Below are 25,498 nucleotides of genomic sequence, written 5' to 3'. Positions count from 1 at the left end.
TAACAGGGATCAAGAAAGAGCTGGATAAATTCATGGGGTTAGGTCCTTCAATACTTATTAGCCAGGATGGGCAGAGATGGTGACCCTGGACTCTGTTTGCCAGGGGCTGGAAATGGGCGATGGGGAGGGATCACATGATGATTCCACGTTATGTTCACTCCCTCTGGGGGTGTCGCTTTCTTCACTGTGGAACTCTGGGCTGGATGGACCATTGGTCCGACTCCATATGGCCGATCTTATGTTATGTCCTTAAAGAGCCCCTGCCCCGCTGCACCCAAGTGTCTCTGCACCGACACACACGCAGCAGCGCAGGGTCCCGGGTACCTGAGTCCAGTCGTGAGTTCACAGAGAATCTGAGTCCTGCTTCTGTTCAGAAGAATAGTCTGAACGGCAAACACCCCTCCCCCCACAAAATCTACCCCCTAGAGACAGCAAAGCCCCCCCCCCCCCTTTGCAGCAACAATCCATTTCCTAGAGGGGGGACACACCAGAGAGCAACCGCACAGGGGCAGATGGAAACATTTTATTCAAGCGACTGATTCCCACACAGTTCCCCACACACAAGTTACACAGGGGCTGGGCAGGGAGGGGGCCCTGGTCTGTGTGTGGGGGGCTGGGAATGGGCGACAGGGGAGGGGTCACTGGATGTTCCCTCCCCCTGGGGCACCTGGCACTGGCCACTGGGGGCCGACAGGACACGGGGCCGGAGGGGCCTTTGGTTGGACCCCGTCTGGCTGCTCTGCTGTTCCCTGGTGAGCGCCCCCCATAGACTAGCTCAGGCAGCTCCCTGCCGGGCCTGCTGGCCTGTCCCAGACACTCCCACCCCCCGTCACTCAGGCTGGGGGCTCGCAGCGTCGTGCCAGGGATTTTCTGGGCAGCTACAATCCCAGGCAGCGCCGTTCAGCGTTGCAATAGCCCAGCCCCCGCCTGGAGCTCGCTCCTTGGCTCCAGCTCTGCAGGGAGAGCAACGTTCCCAGCAGGCGGCAGCTTCAGGAGCCAGGGCGGCTGCTTTCCTGAGCCCAGCTGGCCCCAGAGCCCCGAAGCCGGGGGGCTAGTGCGGGGCAGAGCCGTTGGGCTGGTCGATTTGTGTGACCTGATCTGAACTCCGCCTGTCCCCAGCCCGGCTGTTCGCTCTGCCCCTGCCCAGCCCCCAGCTCTGCCCCACAGGGAGGGAGGGGGGGAGCTTCTGGGGTCACAGAGAGGAGGAGCCGGGGTGGGGTACAGGGGAGTCGTCCAGGGTCACAGAGTCTGGGGGGTGTGAGGCCAGAGGGGCTGTTGTCATGGAGACAGTCGGAGTGTTTTTGTGTCCCACATCAAGATCCAGGGTCGGATTCTCTCCCCGGGGAGGGAGCCCGGCGGGAAAGTGAAGATCGGGGCCTCGGTTCCAGCATCGATAAATGTCACCTGCCCCCGGTCACAGTCCAGACAAACCCGGATCCTGCTGGGGGGGCTCAGGGACAGGAGGGCCGCAGGGCCAGTGAGAGACAGGAAGTGATCCCCCCACTGCCGCACACCCCAGATCCCGCCCTGGGGGCTCAGGCTGAGCTCTCCCTTAGTGCTCACAGACTCTCTGGCCACCCCCACCCCCCAGTCTCGCCCACCCCCCATCTCCGCCTCCCAGCAATGTCTCCCCGAGGTGAAGCCCTCCCGGCCCAGCACACAGGGCACAGTGTCAAATCTCTCCGGGGTGTCGGGCAGTGGCTGCCATGTCCATTCCCATCTCACACGTTTCCCATCCTCCGACAGGACGAGCCGGGGATGCGCCGTGTCTGGATCCAGAGTCACGTTGGCTGGGGGGGGGGAGAATCAGAGCGTGAGGGGCAGAGCTCGGCCCTGGGGGGTCGATGGCGTCAGGGACAGAATCTGCCCCAGCTGGGCCGTGACTCAGGGACTCTCCTGCCCCCCGGGGCGCCCGGCTCTGAGTGGGGAGCAGCCCTGAGGTCTCGGCCCAGCCCAAGGGGAGATGGGGAGCGGGAGGCCCAGGGCAGCAGCAAGGGAAGGTTCAAGGGAGTTGCTGGGTGAGACTGAATCCAGCAACTCAACTACCAGTTGCCTCCAGCCCGTCACCAGCCCTCCAGCCCGCCCACCTGCCCCCCCGCCCACTGCCCCCCACCAGCCCTCCAGCCCGACCACCTGCCCCCCCGCCCACTGCCCCCCACCAGCCCTCCAGCCCGACCACCTGCCCCCCCGCCCACTGCCCCCCACCAGCCCTCCAGCCCGACCACCTGCCCCCCCGCCCACTGCCCCCCACCAGTCCTCCAGCCCGACCACCTGCCCCCCCGCCCACTGCCCCCCCACCAGCCCGACCACCTGCCCCCCCGCCCACTGCCCCCCCACCAGCCCTCCAGCCCGACCACCTGCCCCCCCGCCCACTGCCCCCCACCAGCCCTCCAGCCCGACCACCTGCCCCCCCGCCCACTGCCCCCCCACCAGCCCTCCAGCCCGACCACCTGCCCCCCCGCCCACTGCCCCCCCACCAGCCCTCCAGCCCGACCACCTGCCCCCCCGCCCACTGCCCCCCCACCAGCCCTCCAGCCCGACCACCTGCCCCCCCGCCCACTGCCCCCCACCAGCCCTCCAGCCCGACCACCTGCCCCCCCGCCCACTGCCCCCCACCAGCCCTCCAGCCCGACCACCTGCCCCCTCGCCCACTGCCCCCCACCAGCCCTCCAGCCCGACCACCTGCCCCCCCGCCCACTGCCCCCCACCAGCCCTCCAGCCCGACCACCTGCCCCCCCGCCCACTGCCCCCCACCAGCCCTCCAGCCCGACCACCTGCCCCCCCGCCCACTGCCCCCCACCAGTCCTCCAGCCCGACCACCTGCCCCCCCGCCCACTGCCCCCCCACCAGCCCGACCACCTGCCCCCCCGCCCACTGCCCCCCCACCAGCCCTCCAGCCCGACCACCTGCCCCCCCGCCCACTGCCCCCCACCAGCCCTCCAGCCCGACCACCTGCCCCCCCGCCCACTGCCCCCCCACCAGCCCTCCAGCCCGACCACCTGCCCCCCCGCCCACTGCCCCCCCACCAGCCCTCCAGCCCGACCACCTGCCCCCCCGCCCACTGCCCCCCCACCAGCCCTCCAGCCCGACCACCTGCCCCCCCGCCCACTGCCCCCCACCAGCCCTCCAGCCCGACCACCTGCCCCCCCGCCCACTGCCCCCCACCAGCCCTCCAGCCCGACCACCTGCCCCCTCGCCCACTGCCCCCCACCAGCCCTCCAGCCCGACCACCTGCCCCCCCGCCCACTGCCCCCCACCAGCCCTCCAGCCCGACCACCTGCCCCCCCGCCCACTGCCCCCCACCAGCCCTCCAGCCCGACCACCTGCCCCCCCGCCCACTGCCCCCCACCAGCCCTCCAGCCCGACCACCTGCCCCCCCCCCACTGCCCCCCACCAGCCCTCCAGCCCGCCCACCTGCCCCCCCCCCACTGCCCCCCACCAGCCCTCCAGCCCGCCCACCTGCCCCCCCGCCCACTTCCCCCCCCCCAGCCCTCCAGCCCGACCACCTGCCCCCCCGCCCACTGCCCCCCACCAGCCCTCCAGCCCGACCACCTGCCCCCCCGCCCACTGCCCCCCACCAGCCCTCCAGCCCGACCACCTGCCCCCCCGCCCACTGCCCCCCCACCAGCCCTCCAGCCCGCCCACCTGCCCCCCCGCCCACTGCCCCCCACCAGCCCTCCAGCCCGCCCACCTGCCCCCCCGCCCACTGCCCCCCACCAGCCCTCCAGCCCGACCACCTGCCCCCTCGCCCACTGCCCCCCACCAGCCCTCCAGCCCGACCACCTGCCCCCCCGCCCACTGCCCCCCACCAGCCCTCCAGCCCGACCACCTGCCCCCCCGCCCACTGCCCCCCACCAGCCCTCCAGCCCGCCCACCTGCCCCCCCGCCCACTGCCCCCCACCAGCCCTCCAGCCCGCCCACCTGCCCCCCCGCCCACTGCCCCCCACCAGCCCTCCAGCCCGCCCACCTGCCCCCCCGCCCACTGCCCCCCACCAGCCCTCCAGCCCGCCCACCTGCCCCCCCGCCCACTGCCCCCCCACCAGCCCTCCAGCCCGACCACCTGCCCCCCCGCCCACTGCCCCCCACCAGCCCTCCAGCCCGACCACCTGCCCCCCCGCCCACTGCCCCCCACCAGCCCTCCAGCCCGACCACCTGCCCCCCCGCCCACTGCCCCCCCACCAGCCCTCCAGCCCGCCCACCTGCCCCCCCGCCCACTGCCCCCCACCAGCCCTCCAGCCCGACCACCTGCCCCCCCGCCCACTGCCCCCCACCAGCCCTCCAGCCCGACCACCTGCCCCCTCGCCCACTGCCCCCCACCAGCCCTCCAGCCCGACCACCTGCCCCCCCGCCCACTGCCCCCCACCAGCCCTCCAGCCCGACCACCTGCCCCCCCGCCCACTGCCCCCCACCAGCCCTCCAGCCCGACCACCTGCCCCCCCGCCCACTGCCCCCCACCAGCCCTCCAGCCCGACCACCTGCCCCCCCGCCCACTGCCCCCCACCAGCCCTCCAGCCCGACCACCTGCCCCCCCGCCCACCTGCCCCCTCGCCCACTGCCCCCCACCAGCCCTCCAGCCCGACCACCTGCCCCCCCGCCCACTGCCCCCCCACCAGCCCTCCAGCCCGACCACCTGCCCCCCCGCCCACTGCCCCCCACCAGCCCTCCAGCCCGACCACCTGCCCCCCCGCCCACTGCCCCCCACCAGCCCTCCAGCCCGACCACCTGCCCCCCCGCCCACTGCCCCCCTCCAGCCCTCCAGCCCGACCACCTGCCCCCCCGCCCACTGCCCCCCACCAGCCCTCCAGCCCGACCACCTGCCCCCTCGCCCACTGCCCCCCACCAGCCCTCCAGCCCGACCACCTGCCCCCCCGCCCACTGCCCCCCACCAGCCCTCCAGCCCGACCACCTGCCCCCCCGCCCACTGCCCCCCACCAGCCCTCCAGCCCGACCACCTGCCCCCCCGCCCACTGCCCCCCACCAGCCCTCCAGCCCGACCACCTGCCCCCCCGCCCACTGCCCCCCACCAGCCCTCCAGCCCGACCACCTGCCCCTCCGCCCACTGCCCCCCACCAGCCCTCCAGCCCGACCACCTGCCCCCCCGCCCACTGCCCCCCACCAGCCCTCCAGCCCGCCCACCTGCCCCCCCGCCCACTGCCCCCCACCAGCCCTCCAGCCCGACCACCTGCCCCCCCGCCCACTGCCCCCCACCAGCCCTCCAGCCCGACCACCTGCCCCCCCGCCCACTGCCCCCCACCAGCCCTCCAGCCCGACCACCTGCCCCCCCGCCCACTGCCCCCCACCAGCCCTCCAGCCCGACAACCTGCCCCCCCGCCCACTGCCCCCCACCAGCCCTCCAGCCCGACCACCTGCCCCCCCGCCCACTGCCCCCCCACCAGCCCTCCAGCCCGTCACCAGCCCCCCCGCCCACTGCCCCCCACGAGCCCTCCAGCCCGACCACCTGCCCCCCCGCCCACTGCCCCCCACCAGCCCTCCAGCCCGACAACCTGCCCCCCCGCCCACTGCCCCCCACCAGCCCTCCAGCCCGACAACCTGCCCCCCCGCCCACTGCCCCCCACCAGCCCTCCAGCCCGACCACCTGCCCCCCTGCCCACTGCCCCCCACCAGCCCTCCAGCCCGCCCACCTGCCCCCCCGCCCACTGCCCCCCCACCAGCCCGACCACCTGCCCCCCCGCCCACTGCCCCCCCACCAGCCCGACCACCTGCCCCCCCGCCCACTGCCCCCCACCAGCCCTCCAGCCCGCCCACCTGCCCCCCCGCCCACTGCCCCCCCACCAGCCCGACCACCTGCCCCCCCGCCCACTGCCCCCCCACCAGCCCGACCACCTGCCCCCTCGCCCACTGCCCCCCACCAGCCCTCCAGCCCGACCACCTGCCCCCCCGCCCACTGCCCCCCACCAGCCCTCCAGCCCGCCCACCTGCCCCCCCGCCCACTGCCCCCCACCAGCCCTCCAGCCCGCCCACCTGCCCCCTCGCCCACTGCCCCCCACCAGCCCTCCAGCCCGACCACCTGCCCCCCCGCCCACTGCCCCCCACCAGCCCTCCAGCCCGCCCACCTGCCCCCCCGCCCACTGCCCCCCACCAGCCCTCCAGCCCGCCCACCTGCCCCCCCGCCCACTGCCCCCCACCAGCCCTCCAGCCCGACCACCTGCCCCCCCGCCCACTGCCCCCCACCAGCCCTCCAGCCCGACCACCTGCCCCCCCGCCCACTGCCCCCCACCAGCCCTCCAGCCCGCCCACCTGCCCCCCCGCCCACTGCCCCCCACCAGCCCTCCAGCCCGCCCACCTGCCCCCCCGCCCACTGCCCCCCACCAGCCCTCCAGCCCGCCCACCTGCCCCCCCGCCCACTGCCCCCCACCAGCCCTCCAGCCCGCCCACCTGCCCCCCCGCCCACTGCCCCCCACCAGCCCTCCAGCCCGCCCACCTGCCCCCCCGCCCACTGCCCCCCACCAGCCCTCCAGCCCGCCCACCTGCCCCCCCGCCCACTGCCCCCCACCAGCCCTCCAGCCCGCCCACCTGCCCCCCCGCCCACTGCCCCCCACCAGCCCTCCAGCCCGCCCACCTGCCCCCCCGCCCACTGCCCCCCACCAGCCCTCCAGCCCGCCCACCTGCCCCCCCGCCCACTGCCCCCCACCAGCCCTCCAGCCCGACCACCTGCCCCCTCGCCCACTGCCCCCCACCAGCCCTCCAGCCCGACCACCTGCCCCCCCGCCCACTGCCCCCCACCAGCCCTCCAGCCCGACCACCTGCCCCCCCGCCCACTGCCCCCCCACCAGCCCTCCAGCCCGACCACCTGCCCCCCCGCCCACTGCCCCCCCACCAGCCCTCCAGCCCGACCACCTGCCCCCCCGCCCACTGCCCCCCACCAGCCCTCCAGCCCGCCCACCTGCCCCCCCGCCCACTGCCCCCCACCAGCCCTCCAGCCCGCCCACCTGCCCCCCCGCCCACTGCCCCCCACCAGCCCTCCAGCCCGCCCACCTGCCCCCCCGCCCACTGCCCCCCACCAGCCCTCCAGCCCGCCCACCTGCCCCCCCACCCACTGCCCCCCACCAGCCCTCCAGCCCGACCACCTGCCCCCCCGCCCACTGCCCCCCACCAGCCCTCCAGCCCGACCACCTGCCCCCCCGCCCACTGCCCCCCACCAGCCCTCCAGCCCGCCCACCTGCCCCCCCGCCCACTGCCCCCCACCAGCCCTCCAGCCCGCCCACCTGCCCCCCCGCCCACTGCCCCCCACCAGCCCTCCAGCCCGCCCACCTGCCCCCCCGCCCACTGCCCCCCCACCAGCCCTCCAGCCCGACCACCTGCCCCCCGGCCCACTGCCCCCCACCAGCCCTCCAGCCCGACCACCTGCCCCCCCGCCCACTGCCCCCCACCAGCCCTCCAGCCCGACCACCTGCCCCCCCGCCCACTGCCCCCCACCAGCCCTCCAGCCCGACCACCTGCCCCCTCGCCCACTGCCCCCCACCAGCCCTCCAGCCCGACCACCTGCCCCCTCGCCCACTGCCCCCCCCCACTAGCCCCATTCAGCTGCTGCCTGCTGCTCTCCCACCCTCCCGTTCTTACCAGGCACTGCCAGCCCTCCAGCCCCCTTAAATGCTGCCCCCTCCCTCAGTCTGCTGGTGCCTTCCCCATCCTGACGTGCCTCCCTGTGTGGGCACAGGGGGAAGGCGGGAAGATGAGCAGGAACAGCCATGGAGCTCGTGGGGAGGAGGAGGAGGAGGAGGGCTCTCTTGGCCCTGTGCGGCCAGGCTGGGCCTGTGCCCAGGAAGCTCTGCCGGGCGCACGGCCCAGGAGGCAGGGGAGGGACGGTGCCTGGAATCTGGACCCAAGGCTGCATGTCAGGCCAGGGCTGCACAACCTGCCTTCAGCCCCTGCTGTGAACTCTGCCTGTGAGCTCTGCCCTGAGCAACCAAGTCCCCTCCCCCAGTCACAGTCAGCAGCAAATGGCACTGGGACACTGACAGACCCTGAACTCGACTTACCTTCTAGTACAGGCGGCGCAGCGCTTCCCAGCCCTGAAAGCAACACGGGATCAGAGTGAGAGCCCCTCCGAGCAAGGGCAATAGCAGAGGGCAGGGCGGTGCAGAGGGAGGCCGCTCGCCGGGAGGGATGGCCGTTGAGAGCTGCGTCTGCTCCCCGGCACTGGGTCAGAACCGGACGTGACTGTGCCCAGTGCTGGACGGGGACATGGCCTTGTCCTCTCTGTCTCCCAGAAATGGCGGGCTTCTGAGAACTGAAACGAGCACCAAGCCCTGGCCCAGCCCTTTGCCCACCTGCCCCCCCAGGGGCAAGAACAGCATCTCGCTGAGACGCCTTCGGGCTCCCAGTGCGCCCAGAGAACCCTTTTAGGCCCCCAAACCAGCTGTTCTGGTCCCAGCAGCCTTTGCGCCTTCCCCCTCAGCACAGCGCCGCCCCGAGGGGCAGAGCACAGAGGCTCTGCCTGAGAGGGGCAGTCCCGGGGCAGGGGGTTTGCGGACTGATTCCACAGGAGCTGTACTTACCTGGGCAGACGATGTCTCTTCTCCAGGCTGAAAGCAAATACGGAGGGGTGAGAACTCAGCTACCAAAGGCAGCAGCCCCGGGGCTCTGGGATGAGGAGCAGCCGCCTTACGGTGAACCCGGGCGAGAGCCACGTGACGCAGGAACAAGGGCCCGTTTTGGGGCGCTAGGTAAGTGCTTTGCCCCTCGCTCCATCGAATGTGCCCAGCCCCCCTTTGGCACAGAGACACAAAGGTCCCCCCCTCTCAGCCCCCTCACTGCTTCAGGGGACCAGGTAGCGCCAGTGTCTAAAGCAGGCGGAACAGGGTCAATTTACCTTCGGGCCAGTGCCAGGCCTCACACCCTCCTCGTGGCCAGTGGGCACCCCCCTGGCAGGGTTTGGGGGGAGGGAGCAGGGGGTCTCCATGCATCTACTGGCCCTGTCTGCCCGTATCTATGCTGCCCCATACATTTCCCTGGGGGAAGGTCTTGAGGGAAGGGAGAGAGCAGAGGAAGGACGAAAGGAGGCAGGATGGGGCAGAGCAGGGGCTGGACTTGGCGGGGGGGGGGGCAGAAGGTGACAGATCGATTGACCCAGGGACAAGGCTGCCTGGGAGAAACAGGGAACTTACCAAGTTCTCTCTGGAGGGTCCCTAGGGAAGACAGGAGGAGACACACACACAGTAACTAAGTGCCCCTCTCACAGGACGGATGTAACCCCCCCCCCCACCAGGCCGCCTGCCCCTCCCAACCCCACTGATTCAGGGCGTGGGCGGGTCAGCTCCAGAGGTCTGGGGAGAAGGGTCCATTGGCCAACCCACGGGCAGGGCACAGAGCACCTGTGGAGCCCCATGAGACAGCCACACAGCAACTGACCATCCACAACCGGCTCGTGTCCGCTGGCGGGACATGGGCCGGGGGCTGTAACACTGGGCCCGAGCTCTGGGACCCTGCGAGTCCTGAGTCTGTTCCCAGGGCTCAGCTCTTCATGTGCAACTGCTGTGTAGCCCTAACATCAGTGACCTCTGAACTCGCCTTGAGGGGGTGACTGTGACCCCTGCACGGCCCCTCATGGACCCCACAACGTCCTCTCCCTGGCTCTGGGGGGCTGGGACGTGGGGTGTGACCACAGCAAGGAACCAGGGAGAATCCTTTTCTGTGTCACTCCACAAAGAATAGTGCACACGCCTCCCCACCTGAGCACCTGAGCCTGCCCTGTCCCCAGCCCAAGCCACAGAGAGAAAAGGGCCTTTTGACACTTACCCACTTCTCCAGTAAGTTTCCCTGAAAAGCACAGAAAGAAAGGTCAGGGATTGTCAGCCCCTTGCTCCATGAGCCAGTGTGAGAAGGGACATCCTACAGTCACACAATCCATTGGGAAAGACGCCGGCTTTCTTTGGACATTCGGCAGAGAGCCCTTCCCGAGGAAGTTCTCCTGGGCCTGGACGGCTGGGTCCGAGTTCATAGAACCCCAGGGCTGGCAGAGACCTCAGGAGTCATCAGATCCAGCCCCTGCTCTAGGCAGGACCAACCCAACTCCATCATCCCAGCCAGGGCTTTGTCCAGCCGGGACTTAAACCCCTCTAGGGATGCAGACTCCACCCCCTCCCTCGGGAACCCAGCCCAGTGCTTCCCACCCGCCTAGGGAAATAGTGTTTCCTAATATCCAACCGAGACCTCCCCCACTGCAACGTGAGCCCATTGCTCCTTGTTCTGCCACCTGCCTCTCTCCATCCTCTTTGGAACCCTTCCTTCCCCCCCCTCCGCTCAGGGAGTTGCAGGCTGCTCTCAAATCCCCCCTCACTCTTCTCTTCTGCAAACTGAACAGACCCAACTCCCTCAGCCTCTCCTCATAAGTCATATGCTCCAGCCCCCGAATCTTTTTGGTCGCCCTCCGCTGGCCCCTCTCCAATGCGTCCACAGCCTTTCTGTAGTGGGGGGCCCAGAACTGGAGGCAATACTCCAGATGTGGCCTCCCCAGAGCGGAGTACGAGTTAGGTGAATATGGGGTTATTTTTATTACTGAACTGAGGAACAAATGTGTTTTTTACCGATTTACTACAGGGGCCTATCTCTGTACAGCCGGGGTGAGCTACACTTTAATAACAAAATAAATGTGCATTACAGATATGAGAGGCCAGGCCTAAAGCCTAGGACCAGAGACAGACAGTGGTAACCCCCTGGGGACTAGCCAGGGCAGGAGGGGAAGGAGGTTGCAGAAAACAGATGGATTTGCTATGACCAGATTCTCTCGTTCGGTTCTATTTCCCCAGACTCCGCTCTCCTATTCCGCGCCTCTCCACACCCCCCCTGCCCTCGGACCCCGGGTTACACCGCACACGTCCTGCACACCCCTCCCCCACCCAAACTTTCGTGAGGCTCTGGGGCTCTCGGGCGCCTCCTCCCCGCCACCCCAATCCTCGCAAGGCCACATGGCTGCTGAGCCCCTCCCCACACCCAAGGCCCGCAAGGCCACTCAGCACTTGAATGCCCCCACCTCTTCCTTACCCGAGCCCCCACGGCTCCCATGTGCTTCTCAGCCGGGTGCTTCTCACCTGAGCCCAAACTGTTACAATGACACAGGCTGTTCTCTCCCAGGGCAGCCTGCAAACTGAGCCCCTCACCCCAGCCCCACCCCAGAGCACGGCTTTGCATGAAAAACAAAAAACCCCACACAAATGATTCCCGGTAAGGACCTGAGCAAGGCCGGGGAAATCTTCTAGTCAATGGAACAGCCCAACAGGGCGCAGAAAAGGCTCCAATGGGAAAAATCCAACTTACCAATCGTACTAAGATGTTTCTCTAGAAAATAAAATAAAGACCCAGATACAAACACAAATTAGGTAAGAATATTTCCAGTCACTGCAGATTAAAAGAGCCTTTCATTGCATGACTCCCTAACACCGGGTCATAAGCAAACCTCCATTTTCTGTTGGCAACTGTTTCGTATTTACCGGGGCAAAACTGATCAGATTTGCGCTCATCCCAATTCCTTATTTAATACCAAATGAAATCACACACGGGTCCCTTAATAAGCACAACGCACAGTCCTCATGCTGATCCAGCTCTGTGCCAGATGCTGAGCTGTGAGGCTGAATCTCATCCTGATTCATGTTTCAATTTAAAGGGGCTGCTACCGCTGCTCGCTACACTCACCCACCCACCTCTCAGGGGTGGGCAGCCCCTCTTGGCCCTGGGGAGAGCCAGGCTGAGGCACAGCAGCCCTGCCTGTCCCAGCTCTCCCCACTCCGGCCAGCGAGAGAAGGGGGTTGGGCCAGATCAAGACCACGCCGGCCGGCTCTCTCCCCTCCCACCGCTGGGGAAGGGAGGGCTGGGAGTTGGGCCTGACTGAGGCTGGCCCAGCTCTCTCCCCTCTGGCCGCTGGTGGGTTGGGCTTGGCCAAGGCCACTGCTGGGCCTGCCCTCTCCATCTGACTGGAAGGGGGGAAGCCACGCAGCTCCCAGACCCCCACCAATGAGAGACAACGGTGTGCGGCTCCAGACCGCCGGTGAGGCTGCATGTCCTGTGTGCCCTCCCCCACCTGGGCCCCCGAGGGGAAAGGGCCATTTGAAACTTACCCACTTCTCCAGTAAGTTTCCCTGAAAAGCACAGAAAGAAAGGTCAGTGATTGTCAGCCCCGGCCTATTAAACAGAGTGAGAAGCAACATCCTACAGTCACACAATCCATTGGGAAAGATGCCGGCTTTCTATGGACATTCAGCAGATAGCCCTTCCCGAGGAAGTTCTCCTGGGCCTGGACGGTTGTGTCTGAGTTCATAGAATCCCTGGGTGGGCAGAGACCTCAGGAGCCATCGGGTCCACGCCCCTGCCCAAGGCAGGACCAATCCCGACTAAATCAACCCAGCCAGGCCTTTGTCGAGCAAGGACTTAAACCCCTCTGGGGATGGAGACTCCACCCCCTCCCTCGGGAACCCAGCCCAGCGCTTCCCCACCCGCCCAGGGAAATTGTTTTTCACAATATCCAACTTAGACCTCCCCCCACTGTACCTTGACACCATTGCTCCTTGTTCTGCCATCTACTACCACTGAGAACAGCCTCTCTCCAGCCTCTTTGGAACCCCCCCCAGGAAGCTGGCGGCTGCTCTCAAATCCCCCCTCACTCTTGTCGTCTGCAGACTAAACAGACCCAAACCCCTCAGCCTCTCCTCATAGGTCATCTGCTCCAGCCCCCGAATCATTTTGGTTGCCCTCCGCTGGACCCTCTCCAATGCGTCCACATCCTTTGTGTAGTCTCCCGCAGCTGTAGTAGGTCAGGACAGATCTATACTAGACCCGCTATATCAAAGGCCAGAAGATTGACCTCCAGAGAGTCAAGTGTCTGGTAAGTACAGACGTGTCCTTAAGCTTCCCCTGTTTTAAAAAATGTGAATAGCAAATCTTCCAAAAGAACCAGGAAACACCATCCCCACCCCCTTCCCCACGCTGCTACAAGGACATGAGCATGTACAACAATGCCACACATGGAAAGAGAGAAGGAGACTTACCAAATGGCTCTGAGTGCTTTTCCTCATCAGAGAACACATTTATTTACATAGCGTTCCTCAAGGAGCGCTAGTGCAGAACAAGGGAGCACGGCTCTTGATTAGCAAAAAATGATTTTAAGTATAGAAATCAGGCTTGGCAGTGCCATGTGCGAAGGTGTAGCAAAAATGTATATTTCATATTGGTTATAAGATTATAAGTATGAGCATAATGATTTGATGTAATGACTTGCTCGTAAGTTCTCTTTCTCGGTCTCTCGTAATTAAATAATGTTACTGCAAGGCCTTGCTCCCTGCTAGTATTGAAGATTAAGTTGTACCCCTAGTAACTATTGATCTTGTCTAATACTCTATACAGTTGTTGTTGGGGGGGTGTCTTTATGACGGTATGCTAACTGCTTCTCTGCTGTCTTCTTAATAAACATGGTGTGTTGCCTTCTCCCCTGAAAAAGATCCCCTGTGCTTCTTAAAGGCATAACAAAGGGAGACCAGAGCCAGACGGGAGTGACCCCAGAGAACGGGGAGAGGGAAGACGGAGCAGGATGCAGATACCTGCTGTGATCTGGCTCTCTGGTCCGGCCCCGCTGCCTATTTGCCTCCTTCCAATCCCATCCCCCTGCGTGTCCGTAAGTACGAACCACCTGGCGGCTGCACTTTGACAAGCCCGTGTCTGGCAGAACTCGCCACACAAGGGAGTGAGGGGAATGAAACCTCCGTAGTCCCAGGCCTGGGCTCCCTGGCTCCCTGCTGTGCCATTGGGTGGAGGAGGCCCAGCTGGCGCAATAGGCCCCTCTGCAAAGGTGGGTGGGGATGGCCCAGGGCAGAGGACTGAGCTTTTCACCCCGTCCTCCGGCGCTGCCGTCAGGTCCTGGGGAGTCCCCTGAGCCTGCAGCCAGGGGCTGCTGCAGACGATCAGCCCACGGACAGAGGGGAACCTCAGTGGCATTTCCAGCCCTGTGCTGCGGGGTGGGGCAGTTCTAAGCTCCCGTCATGCCAGGCCCAGTGTCAGATCTGTCCCTGCGCGCGGCTTTGAAGGAAATCCCTTGTGGGCGTCCCTGTATTTCCTGCTCCATCATTTACCTTTGATTCTGAAGAGATAAACACTCAGGGCAAAGGAGCCCAGCAAAACCACCAGGGTCACTCCCAGAGACGCCATCCAGGGATTCACCTTTGGGAAAAAGGGATCTGAAAAACACAAGCCCAGAGGCACCCACGTTACTCAGTGAGCAGGGACCCAGCTCTGATGACTCCATGTGTGTAAGGCCGCCCCCGTGGGACCAGTTGGACACAAAGGAGGGAACGTGGCCCCATCGGCACGGCACCAAACACCACAAAGCAACCAAGACAGCCACCACATTTGTACACTGGTGTGCGAGTGAGCCTGGCCTGGCGTGCCATGGGAGACAACGATCAGTCTCCAGTCCCTGGGGCAGCGGGGTGGGACTTGTGAGATCTGCCGTGGGAACCTGGACGAGCTCTTTCCCCTCTCTGGGCTCCATTTCCTGGCCAGCCTTTGTGGGGTCCTGATTATTTTGATGCTTGTTCTTTGTAGTAGGCACTGACTGTCAGTCTGTGGCTTTGTGCAGAGCACAGCACAGCAGGGCTACTGTCTCATTCCAGCTATCTAACATAGTACCTGCTGCTAGTAACAGTAACAGGCCCGAGTGTTCACAGTTAAAGTCTCTGATCACCAGGTGTTATGCCAGGGAGCACAAGGCCGTCAGTGTTACAGAACACTCAGAAACTGCTGGGTTGTCTGGAAACAACAGCTTGTAGATCCACTATTTACCCCATCATCTGTCAATGAATCATAATCACAATTCATCCAAACCACTGTGCGGGAAGCGATTTATGATTTGTGGTTCTCCTCTTTAAACCTCAGATCTAAATCCCACCACTTCTTCCTGTGAAACATCACCCTGGTCAGACCTTTTCTCTCTGCCCACACTGCCAAATTCTGGAACACCCCCTGTCTTCACTTCTGTCCCCTCCTCCTCCCTGGCCTCAATGCTCCACTTTCCCTGCCATGAAACCAAAGCTAAACACCACGGCCACCATCTCACTGCCCAGACTGCATTCTTGGCCACTTTACACCCCTCTATTGGCTGCCCTTTTCCAAAGCTTCAGACATGAACCTCTTGCAGTCAAGGATTTAACAAACCATAGATGGTGGTGCTGAAATGTGGGTCCCACTGAACTCAATCAAACTCAAACAATTGACTTCATGGGGTCAAGGATCTGCCTGGAGTTATTCCCTCTCTCCTAAACAGCCAGTAGAATATCTAACCATCATACGTCTGTGCAGAGCGGAAGGATGTTTGGCTGTTTGTCTCCTGCGCCTTCCCTTTACTCTTCAAATACAGTTACAGGTTTTGGGTGAGACATTCAAAACTTCCTCAGTCAAAGAAAGCAAGTAGAACACAGCACATCCTTCAGCCAGGTCAGTGCCCTTATGGCATTTCTGGCAGAGACATAAAGTAACTAGGTTGGTCTGATTACTCCACACAGTGCGGGCAGGAATTTGAAAAACCTCATGTTTGCTCTACAACAGAAAATATTTCTAACAGCAGAGCCATGTGAGTTGGGATTGTGATATTTATCAACAGAGCTATGTCAGTTTGGGACTCTGGCATAAGATAGACCAGAAAAAGTACAGCTTAGCCAGTATAGCAGTGTCCACACCAGTGTTCCCAGTAAGCTGTGTGCTGGGGCGGCCACTCAGGAGAGATTCAGATGCCACCAAGTTGATTAGCAGAGTGCACAGAGCACCCTCAGCCAGAGGGATGTGTTTCTACTGGTGGTGCACATCTGCACATTCTGTTGGTGCATACTACAAAATGTATTCTGCACATGGATGGAAAAACAGAGAGAACACTGACCCACACTAGAAGTGTTTTGTTGGTAGAGCTGTACTGACAAAATCTTCTTAGTGTAGACAAGACTTAAATTAAAATTTTTAAAAAGTGACACCATTAATTAACTAGATTTCTTGGAGGTTTTTGGTTTGTACGTTTGTTTTCAATACACATCATATTTAATCTGATCAAGAGGTTGTTGTCTTTTTTTTTTTCTGTTGCTGCTCAGAGTGTGGTTTTTGATGGTCACTGACCTGAAATATAAAATAATGTTGATTCCTTTTCTTGGCTGAGGCGGGTGTTCCTGACCAAACAGGATAAGTTCTGATTGGAATTTTCCATTATAATGGCAGATGTTTGTGCTCCGTACAGTCCATTGGCTTCTTGGGTATTTGTCTGAGAGGCTGAAGGAAAGGCCTGTCCATTGAGATCTCTCCACGTCACCTGGGGCTCTGGGTACCACCCAGCCGTCCGGCACACCACTCGGATCCCTCCATCCTGGTAATCCTCAACCGACACATGAGGAGCAGAGCCTGAAGCTAGAGACAAATGTATAAATCCATGTTGATTTATGCACATACTGAGCCTAGAGAATAAGAAATTCAACTTTCCCTTTATTCTCAAATGATTATGGACTCAGGGAACTAGATGAACAAGCAACTAATTATTTCATGGAAGGGATGGAAAGCTTTCTCTGCAGTATTGTTCCCTCTCAAGAGCCACACAGATGTGCCATGTTTGGGACTATAGGAAACCCTTTAATTGATCATTTAATTTAGCATTAGCAGATTCTGAAAAAAAAACCAGAGAAAAATAATCCTTGTATTTCAAATGTGCCTCAAGGTGAAATGTCACCTTTTTGATTATGGAACCTCTTCTACCTGGCCCTGCATATTCAGAACTAAAGCAGAAGGGGAGAAATATCTGGACACCTACTTGAGCATAATCATCTTCATAATGGACTGCCCCCTCGCCATGCTTTAGAACATGGAATTTTGGACACAGATATCACTAACTCAAAGGTGCTTTGGACAAATTAGCTCAAGTAACTTCTCAGTCTTCATAGAATCATAGAATGGCAGAACTGGAAGGGACCTCGAGAATCACTGAATCCAGTCCCCTGCCCCCATGGTAGGACCAAGCACCAGATCATCCCCGACAGGTGTCTGTATGAGCGGCACTTAAATATCTCAGAGATGGAGATTCCACAACCCCCCTTGGCAAGTTTCACCATCCTGACAGCTAGGAAGTTTTTCCTAATGTCCAGCCTTGACCTCCCTGGCTGCAATGTCATGTCATAATCTGCTGGCTCTGTTTCTCTTATTTTGGTGTCTGTATCATTCTTGTGTGTGAAATTAGACATACGGGGCATGCACTGGCATCATGGTTTCAATCTGCCATCCAGGGTGTTCCCAATGCTGGGATGTTAAATTTTTTTAATTAAATCGTCTGCAAACTGCCTTTTGTCTGTAAGTCGTTGCAGTGGTTGGTCTTAGGAAGTCGCATGACCTCCCTAACTGGCCTTGGCTGGGGGAGACCAGGGAACTGGCCCAGCAGGACCGGGCAGGGAGGAGCCCCAGAGAGCGGGAAGGCGAGTGGCAGTGGCGGTGTCAGCACCCCAGGGGAACTCCCAAGGGGTCGTCTGTGACCTTCACCCCGTCACAATCTTCAACCACTTGACTGATGAGAATCAGTAGAGAGCTGCCCACCATGGGGTGAACTCTTCCTCCTCCCAGCTGTGTGTCGTGTTCTCCAGAAAGCAAGGGACCCTCCCAAGGTGACACCAGAGCGTCCCAGGGCAGTAAGTCACGTGGTTCTCTGTTCTAGATTAGGGATGTCAGTGACCAGTCGACTAACCGATAAGCAGGAGCTTACCGGTTAGCACTATCGACTAGTCCATCGTACCCTCCCCCCCCCCCCGGGCGCTCTGCAATGTTGGGGCAGGGGAGCCAAAGCACAAAGACGCTGGCTCTGACCCACAGGAGAAGGGACTGATCAGTCTGCATCACTTTCCCTGCTGCCGCTTCACACGGAAAGGGCCAGGGGAGCCGGCGCGTGAAGATCAATCTTCAGAGGCTTCAGTGAAGGACCTTGTCCTGCCCTCTGCTCCCCCCACTGCCTCTCGCTCCCTGGCCACTTCCCCTCTGGCCCTTTGCACCTCCTGGCCATGCAGCAAGGCCAGCGCCGGGCAGGGACCAGGCTGGAGCCTCCCGCTCTAGCCCCCTGGGCCTGCCCAGCCCTGCTCTACTGACGGTGCCTTCTCTGAGGGAACCAGGCCCTGCCCCCTCCTTGGCCAGGGCCTCACTGACTCTCTCTGCGGGGCAGCTCTCTCTATAGGGCTGTCCCTGCAAGCTGCACCCTGCTTGGCTCTTTCAAAGCCTCCCCCAATGGGCCAGGGCTCTGCCCAGGCCCCCTCCAGCCTGCATTGACCCTTCCAACCAGCGTGGGGCTGTCGCCCCCCACAGAAGGGAATTTGCATATTGGCCAATTATCTCGGGAAACAAAAAGCCATTCCTGGGCATTAGATTTAACCGTGAGACCATGGGAGATCGGGTTTTGTGACCCTGTTTGGCCCATTTACCACACCCGGGAAGTGTTCGGTGAAAGGGTGAGATGACTCTTGAGGAAGAAGGCGTCATAATCCAAGGGCACCTTCTCCAATTGTCTCCACATTTGGTACAAGTAAGTGAGTCACCTCGGCAACAGACCGTGGGTAAACTGCTCAAATAATTCGACTCACTCGGTGCCATGCCCAAGAGACGTGCAGACACACGCTACTGACCTGCCACTTTTAGTTCCAGGACGGCTTCTTCAAAAAAGAGGCCATTTTGAACAAAACAGCTGTACCGCCCTTCATCAGAGAGTCTGACGTGGAGAATTTTCAAGGTAACATTCCCCTGGCTCAGACCATCTTTCAAGAGCTCTGTCCTCCGCTGGTATTCTGGCATCTGCTGCTCGTACTGGTCCTTTCCATCGCTATAGCGATGGACGAATGGGGAGAGATGGGACCGGAACCAAGTCACCGCCATGTTCTCAGCGCTCATCCGGGGGGCCAGGTGACAGGGTAACACGATCTCTTCCCCCACCACGGCCGTGACAGGCCGGTCAGGTCCCACCACTTTAAATTGTGCTGTGGAATGTCCCAGGAGAGAAGGGAGAAAAGCTCAGAGAGAAGATCTTTCCATTCAGTCAGTGGCACACACAAAACCGGTCCTGTTTGCTGTAGTTTGTATTCCCTGGAGATACTGGGAGGAGACCAGGCACAAGGAGATGTCACCAGCCTATGGATCTTGCAGGCCGGGCTGGAGGGAGACCCCAGCTGAGAGAGCTAATGCCAGGGAGAAGAGTCCTTCCACCTTGAGCCTGAGGGCATGTGGCCACCTCCAGAGCAAGTGTCCGACCCCCGGCATCCCTGTGGCACAGCCAGGAGCAGGGTGACGGGATTTCCTTTAACATTCCCCATTTTTCAATGTAGGAAGTGCCCAGTGCGGAGACAGCACCATGGAGCGAGGACAACTCAGCCCCCATCTTAGACTTAGTCCCGCAGGAACCCTGGGCCCAGCCTTGCTGAGTTCCAAGGACTCTGCCAGAAGGAAGGTGGAAGTGGAGCCCTTGAGGTCCGGGAGGCCGCTGGGGCTGTGTCTGCCCTGCCAGAAATAATAATTCATTCCCCAGATAACTATTTAGAAATAAGCTTTTTCCTCTTCCCAAACAGGAGTGGACGCTCACCTTGGTATTTTGAAATAAGGGGAGTTCTTTTGCAATGACTGCCCAGTGTAGACAGGCCCTGGGTAAAGACGTGGGAGCGAGGACTCAGATCCTGTCACTGGCCCATCTCACCGGGGTCGTACAGAAGCCAGGAGAGTTCCACAGGAGCAGGACCATCCCCCCGCTTACACTGAGCTTGCTGTGTTATGTTTACACACTGTGGGTACGTCTGTACTGAACGCTTATTTCAAAATAGCACGTCTGCACTGCAGGGAAGCCTCAAAACTAGTCCGAGGCAGACTGTAGACGAGCTACCTCGATGTAGAGCCCCAGGAGGCCCTGGGGAGGAATAACTTTGAATGACCCTGGTGAGGGGCTATTTTGAAATAGCAGCAGCGGAGCGTCTAGACGTGCCTTATTTTGAAATAGCTATTGCGGAGGAGGCGTTATTCCTCACAGAATGAGGTTTACTGATTTTGGAATAAGCCGCCCATTGTTTTAAAATTATTTCGAAAGAAAGGAATGGCTGTGCAGACGCCCGCATTGTTATTTCAAAATACCGGTGCAGTGTAGACGCACCCTGGGAGAAGTTCCACTGACTCCGAGTTGCGCATCTTGTTAAGACACTTCTGAGACTTAAGCCCTCTAAGAAACAGCAGCCCCAGCGCAGAGTCCTACCTGATTCCATGCTGCGCACATAACAAGTCAGGAAGAAAAGAAGAAAACCAGGCAGAGGGGAGCTGGCTCTGGCGCTCTGGCAGATGGAGGGAACCTTCATCTTCCCCGTAACTTCATCTGAACAACAGGAAGGAGAAAACAAAAACTGACCACAGTGAGCAGGACACTGACTAGCATTAAGGCCAAGTCTAGACTGGCAAGTCACTGTGCAGTAAATCAGCCCCAGCGCTGTGACGTTCAAGGTATCCACCCTGACAAGGCACTTACCCCAGGCCTGCACTAGGGCCTCAGTTCAAAATAACCCCCCTTAGGTTGAATTTAGAGGTGGAGCATCCACCCTAACAAATCCCTTCTTTCCAAATAATGGGCCGCTTATTTCGAAATCTGGACTCCTGCTTTCCTCGGGGAATAGTGTTAATTTTGAAATAGCTATTTCGAAATAGCATTAGTGTGGACGCTCCAGTGTCATTATTTCAAAATAACTGCTCCCCCGAGGAATCTGAACTAGTTACTCCCTACGGCTTCCTGGGGCTCTAAGTCGAGGTCTCACATCCTCATTAACGGAGCCTGCTTCGGACTATTTTTGAGGCTTCCCCATACAGGGCATTCCTGCTATACGTCTCCCCAGTACACTAATGTTGTTGACCCTTGTAGGAAGTGTTGTGTTATACGTCCTCCCATTCCCTGCTCTTACGTCATGCAGAAAAAAAGAGACCAATTAGTGCAAATGGAAGTCAGCCGTGGGAAAAAATAGCCCCGCTTTACGTCGTTTCACTCTACACCCCCATGTTTTGGAACATATCTTGGGTGTACAGCGGGGAAGCCCTGCAGTGGGAACACGCTATTTTGATGTTGTAAAATCAGGGAAGTTATTAAGTGAAATTTAGTGATGTTGAAATCGTTTCCTAGTGTAGACATGGTCTCTGGGTACACTAGCTCTGCAGTCACTGCACTCTGCTATGCGTAACAGCCTCCTTCCCCTCCCCTCCAGCAGGGTGGGAATGGCAGCTGAGGTAACTTCCGGGGGCGCACAGCCCCTTCCTCTCCACTTACACCCCCCCCCCCACTGAACTGCCTCTGCCATGTGGGGTCCTGGTTCGATGGCATGGCCTCCCTCTCTGCCGGGCTGCCTTGAGAGCTTGGTTCTATGGGGTGGGGCAAGTTTGGGCCCAGCAGTTGCAGCAGAGGCAACCTATGGTGCTATATTTTAATACCCAGGTCCCAGTCCCTGTGAGTGTCTCCAGCTCCAGCTGGAGTCAAGGGGTAGCCTCACAATGCACATTCCAGTTGGGTCAGCCTCACTGGAATGGGCCTCCTGCAGCTGCTGCTCAACTCCAGCTGGAGCCAGGCAGCCTGTGGGGACCAGTACCACAGTACTAAAAATAGCACCATGGGCAGCCTCTACTCCATTCTCACAGTCCCACACCAGGAGCAGCTGGGATGGAGACTGTGGTAATACCATTGCAGCCCCAGGGCTGGTCCACAACATTTTGCCCTCTGAGGCAGGGAGCTCAAATGACCCCCCATGCCTGCTTTTCTCCTGCCTGCCTGTTATGTCTCTTGCTCCCTCCTTCCTCCAGCACAGCACTCCCCCATCTCTGTGCATCTAGAGCAGAGAGAATACATTTGCACCAGCAGCAGACACAATTTTCTACACTCTGGGTCCTAGTGGTGTCCCCCCCAGTCTGGCACCTGAGGCGGCCACCTCAGTTCACCTCACGGTAAGGCCAGCCCTGCGCAGCCCGGCTCCAGCCCCACAAACTGCTTTTCACATGAAATGCAAAAGGTGAGGGGGGGCAGGGGGTGTACTAAGGGGAAGGAGGGCAAGGAGAGGAAGGGGCTTGTGTGGAGGGCAGGGGGGCACGCCAGGAGAAGAAAGGGGGGGCACCAAGGGGCAGGGTGGAGGACAGACAAATGCCAGGGACCAAGGGGAGACAATGAGGAAAAGGGCAGGGGAAAGGAGAGGGGAGGTGTCAGTGGGAATGGCAGTAGGGAGAGGACAGCATGATGCTAGGAGAGGAGAGGGGAAGGGCACTGGGGGCAAGAGGAAGGAAAAGGAGAAAGGGGAGCGAAATGAAACCTGAAAGAAAGAAAACCCAAAATATTTCGTGTTCCATAATACATGATTCAAACCAAACCAACCATAACGTGCCATTTCCCAGCCAACTCTACCAGGTTTGACTCGCTCCTCCTCCCATAGGTTTCCTCGGGATATTGCAACGCCAGTGGCTTGTCAGGAAGGAGGAAAGGATCCGTTTCACAACGTGTAACACATTTCCCTGTGTCCGTGTAGCCTGGAGTCCCCCCTCAGTGACACCCTGGAGCACAAGATCAGCTTCAGGCACATGCAGAAGGAACCAGCTGCGGTTTGCTGCCCTGGCTGGTTCCCGGCAGGACTCGATTGGGCTTTACAAACCCAAGAGGATTCACCCCACCGGCAAGAGGCGGAAAAGCTCAGCGAGAGCGGGCGGGGAACCAGACTTCGTGCAGCGAGGGGCCTGTCCCCGCAGTCTCGGGCGGGGTTTGTCACAGGTCGCCCCGGGGACCAGGAGCGGGCGCCTCGCTCTGCACAACCCGCAAGAGGCAGAAATTCCCAACCCAGCCGGCGGGCAGAGGGACACCCCGCGGGGGTGGGACCCCGCACGGAGCGGGGCCAGTGCTCGCGGGGCGGCTCCCGCCGGGTGTTTCCAACCATCCGCCCGCGCCCCGCGCGCTCCCAGGCTCGACCAGCCCCGCCCGGGGGCAGCACGTACCGGGCTGGAGCCGCGGGGCGCGGGACGCTCTGCCGGGTGCGGCCGGTGTAGCGAGCAAAACACTAACTTCTCCGAATTTGCTACTTTGGGTGCACTGAGCATGCGCACCCGAACTGAGCAAACTCAGTGTCCCTCGCTGTAGCCGCTGCCCTCTCTCTGCCCTCACTGCCTCCTCAGATTTGCTTCCTCCTCTTCAAAAACGGAGCGGTTTCACTTTTTGCCTATACACCGACTCCCTGCCCCGGGCGCTACATGCCGCTGGGCTGGGTCCGGGTCCCGCCGCTCCGCCCCCACCGGGGCGCTCCGAGGCCCGCAGGGTCCCGCTGCTCCGCCCCCGCCGGGGCGCTCCGAGGCCCGCAGGGTCCCGCCGCTCCGCCCCCGCCGGGGCGCTCCCAGGCCCGCAGGGTCCCGCCGCTCCGCCCCCGCCGGGGCGCTCCCAGGCCCGCAGGGTCCCGCCGCTCCGCCCCCCGCCGGGGCGCTCCCAGGCCCGCAGGGTCCCGCCGCTCCGCCCCCGCCGGGGCGCTCCCAGGCCCGCAGGGTCCCGCCGCTCCGCTCCCCCCGGGGCGCTCCCAGGCCCGCAGGGTCCCGCCGCTCCGCTCCCGCCGGGGCGCTCCCAGGCCCGCAGGGTCCCGCCGCTCCGCCCCCGCCGGGGCGCTCCCAGGCCCGCAGGGTCCCGCCGCTCCGCCCCCGCCGGGGCGCTCCCAGGCCCGCAGGGTCCCGCCGCTCCGCCCCCGCCGGGGCGCTCCCAGGCCCGCAGGGTCCCGCCGCTCCGCCCCCGCCGGGGCGCTCCCAGGCCCGCAGGGTCCCGCCGCTCCGCTCCCGCCGGGGCGCTCCCAGGCCCGCAGGGTCCCGCCGCTCCGCTCCCCCCGGGGCGCTCCCAGGCCCGCAGGGTCCCGCCGCTCCGCTCCCCCCGGGGCGCTCCCAGGCCCGCAGGGTCCCGCCGCTCCGCTCCCCCCGGGGCGCTCCCAGGCCCGCAGGGTCCCGCCGCTCCGCCCCCGCCGGGGCGCTCCCAGGCCCGCAGGGTCCCGCCGCTCCGCCCCCGCCGGGGCGCTCCCAGGCCCGCAGGGTCCCGCCGCTCCGCCCCCCCCGGGGCGCTCCCAGGCCCGCAGGGTCCTCGCGCGGCTCGCTAGGGACGCGGCCTTTGTTCCGGGGACCCCGGGGCGTTCGATTGGGGAAAGTGAAAGTGACAGTGGAACGTTCGGACCCGTCACGTGGGCCGGCTGCACCCCGCCCTGACACAGACACTGGGGGCAGCGCGCGCTTCTGGCTCTCGGCTCCCGGCGGGGGGGGGGGGGGGGGGGGGGCAGTGGGTATGAAAATATCAAGGGGAATTGCCTCTTCTTCTTCCTTCTCCCAGACCACTTGTTGTTGTTTAAGTGTCCTGTAAAAGACGAACTCTGCTATCCCCTGAAGCTGCTCTCCATAGTTAAGCCCAAAGCAGACTGCGGAGCACTTCAGAAATATCTCCCCAAACCAAGTGACTGGGCCACAAAATGGCAAATGAAATGGAATGTGGATAAATGTAAAGTAATGCACATTGGAAAAAATAATCCCAACTGTACAGACAATAGGATGGGGACTATTTAGCTACAACTCCTCAAGAGAGATCTTGGAGTCATCCTGGACAGTTCTCTGAAAACATCCGCTCTGAGTGCAGCAGCAGTGAAAAAAGCAAATGATGTTAGGAGTCATTTAAAAAGGGATAGAGAATAAGATGGAAAATATCATATTGCCTCTATAAATCCATGGGACCAGGGGCAGCCCGGGAGTGTAGGCAAGCTAGGCAGTCCAATGATGATGCTGGCCCAGGCGCCCAATGATGATGTCACAAGTCGCCGAGGTGCCCCATGATGACATCATGGCCATTGATGGCTGTGCAGGCAGAAGCGCAACAATTGGTGCTCCGCCCAGGGTGCCAGGTGCAGCAGCCGGCCTCGGGCCGCTCCTGCATGGGACGCCCACATTTTGAATACTGTGTGCAGATGTGGTTGCCTCATCTCAGAAAAGATCTACTGGCATTGGAAAAGGTTCAGAAAAGAGCAACACAAATGAGCTGGGATTTGGAATGGATCCCGTATGAAGAGAGATTAAAAAGACTGGGACTGTTCAGCTTAGAAAAAAGGAGACTAAGGGGGATAGGATTGAGGTCTATAAAATCATGGCTGGTGTGGAAAAAATAAATAAGGAAAAGTTATTTACTTAGTCCCGCAAATATAAGAACTGGAGGTCACCAAATGAAATTAATGGAAAGCAGGTTTAAAACAAACCAAAGGAAGATTTTCTTCATGCAGTGCAAAGTCAACCTGTGGAACTCCTCGCCAGAGGATGTGGGGAAGGCTAAGAATTTAACAATGTTCAAATAAAAGCTGGAGAGATTCGTGGGGCTTAGGACCATCAATGGCTATTAGCCAGGATGGGTAGGAATGGTTTCCCTAACCTCTGTTTGTCTGGAAATGGTAGGAGAGGGATCAGGTGAGGTTTCCCTGTTCTGTTCCCTCTCTCTGGG

The 25,498-nt window shown here is 61.7% G+C and overlaps 1 protein-coding gene and 1 long non-coding RNA gene across 9 annotated transcripts; one reads left to right on the top strand and one right to left on the bottom strand.

The window, feature by feature from the left end:
• Positions 1-509: 509 nt before the first annotated feature.
• LOC102446875 (butyrophilin subfamily 1 member A1-like) lies at positions 510-24,158 on the bottom strand. Of its 7 annotated transcripts, none has more exons than XM_075918130.1 (13): positions 22,993-24,158; positions 22,382-22,557; positions 20,240-20,356; positions 18,636-18,983; positions 16,108-16,392; positions 14,079-14,183; positions 12,075-12,095; positions 11,278-11,298; positions 9,760-9,780; positions 9,129-9,149; positions 8,520-8,546; positions 8,001-8,033; positions 510-1,790 (listed from the first exon to the last, which is right to left on the bottom strand). In XM_075918130.1, the coding sequence occupies exons 2-13, from the start codon at positions 22,392-22,394 to the stop codon at positions 1,279-1,281; spliced, it is 1,524 nt and encodes a 507-aa protein (XP_075774245.1). In that variant the 5' UTR covers positions 22,395-22,557; positions 22,993-24,158; the 3' UTR covers positions 510-1,278. The 7 variants fall into 7 exon arrangements, with proteins under 7 accessions (XP_075774245.1, XP_075774249.1, XP_075774250.1 ...); XM_075918134.1 differs by having other exon boundaries at positions 22,392-22,557; positions 22,993-24,157; XM_075918135.1 differs by having other exon boundaries at positions 22,412-22,557; positions 22,993-24,157.
• Positions 7,782-13,603, top strand: LOC142825924 (uncharacterized). 2 transcript variants are annotated; one of them, XR_012900237.1, is made up of 3 exons: positions 7,782-8,055; positions 8,546-8,687; positions 13,471-13,603. It is a non-coding gene; the product is annotated as an uncharacterized LOC142825924 (long non-coding RNA). The 2 variants fall into 2 exon arrangements; XR_012900238.1 differs by lacking the exon at positions 7,782-8,055 and adding an exon at positions 8,076-8,164.
• Positions 24,159-25,498: the final 1,340 nt, after the last annotated feature.

This window comes from Pelodiscus sinensis, unplaced genomic scaffold (genome assembly GCF_049634645.1).
Source record: "Pelodiscus sinensis isolate JC-2024 unplaced genomic scaffold, ASM4963464v1 ctg68, whole genome shotgun sequence".
NCBI classification, from domain to species: Eukaryota; Metazoa; Chordata; order Testudines; family Trionychidae; genus Pelodiscus; species Pelodiscus sinensis.
The sequence above is the reverse complement of the archived record's forward strand: the minus strand, read 5'-3'. Positions and strand labels throughout refer to the sequence as shown.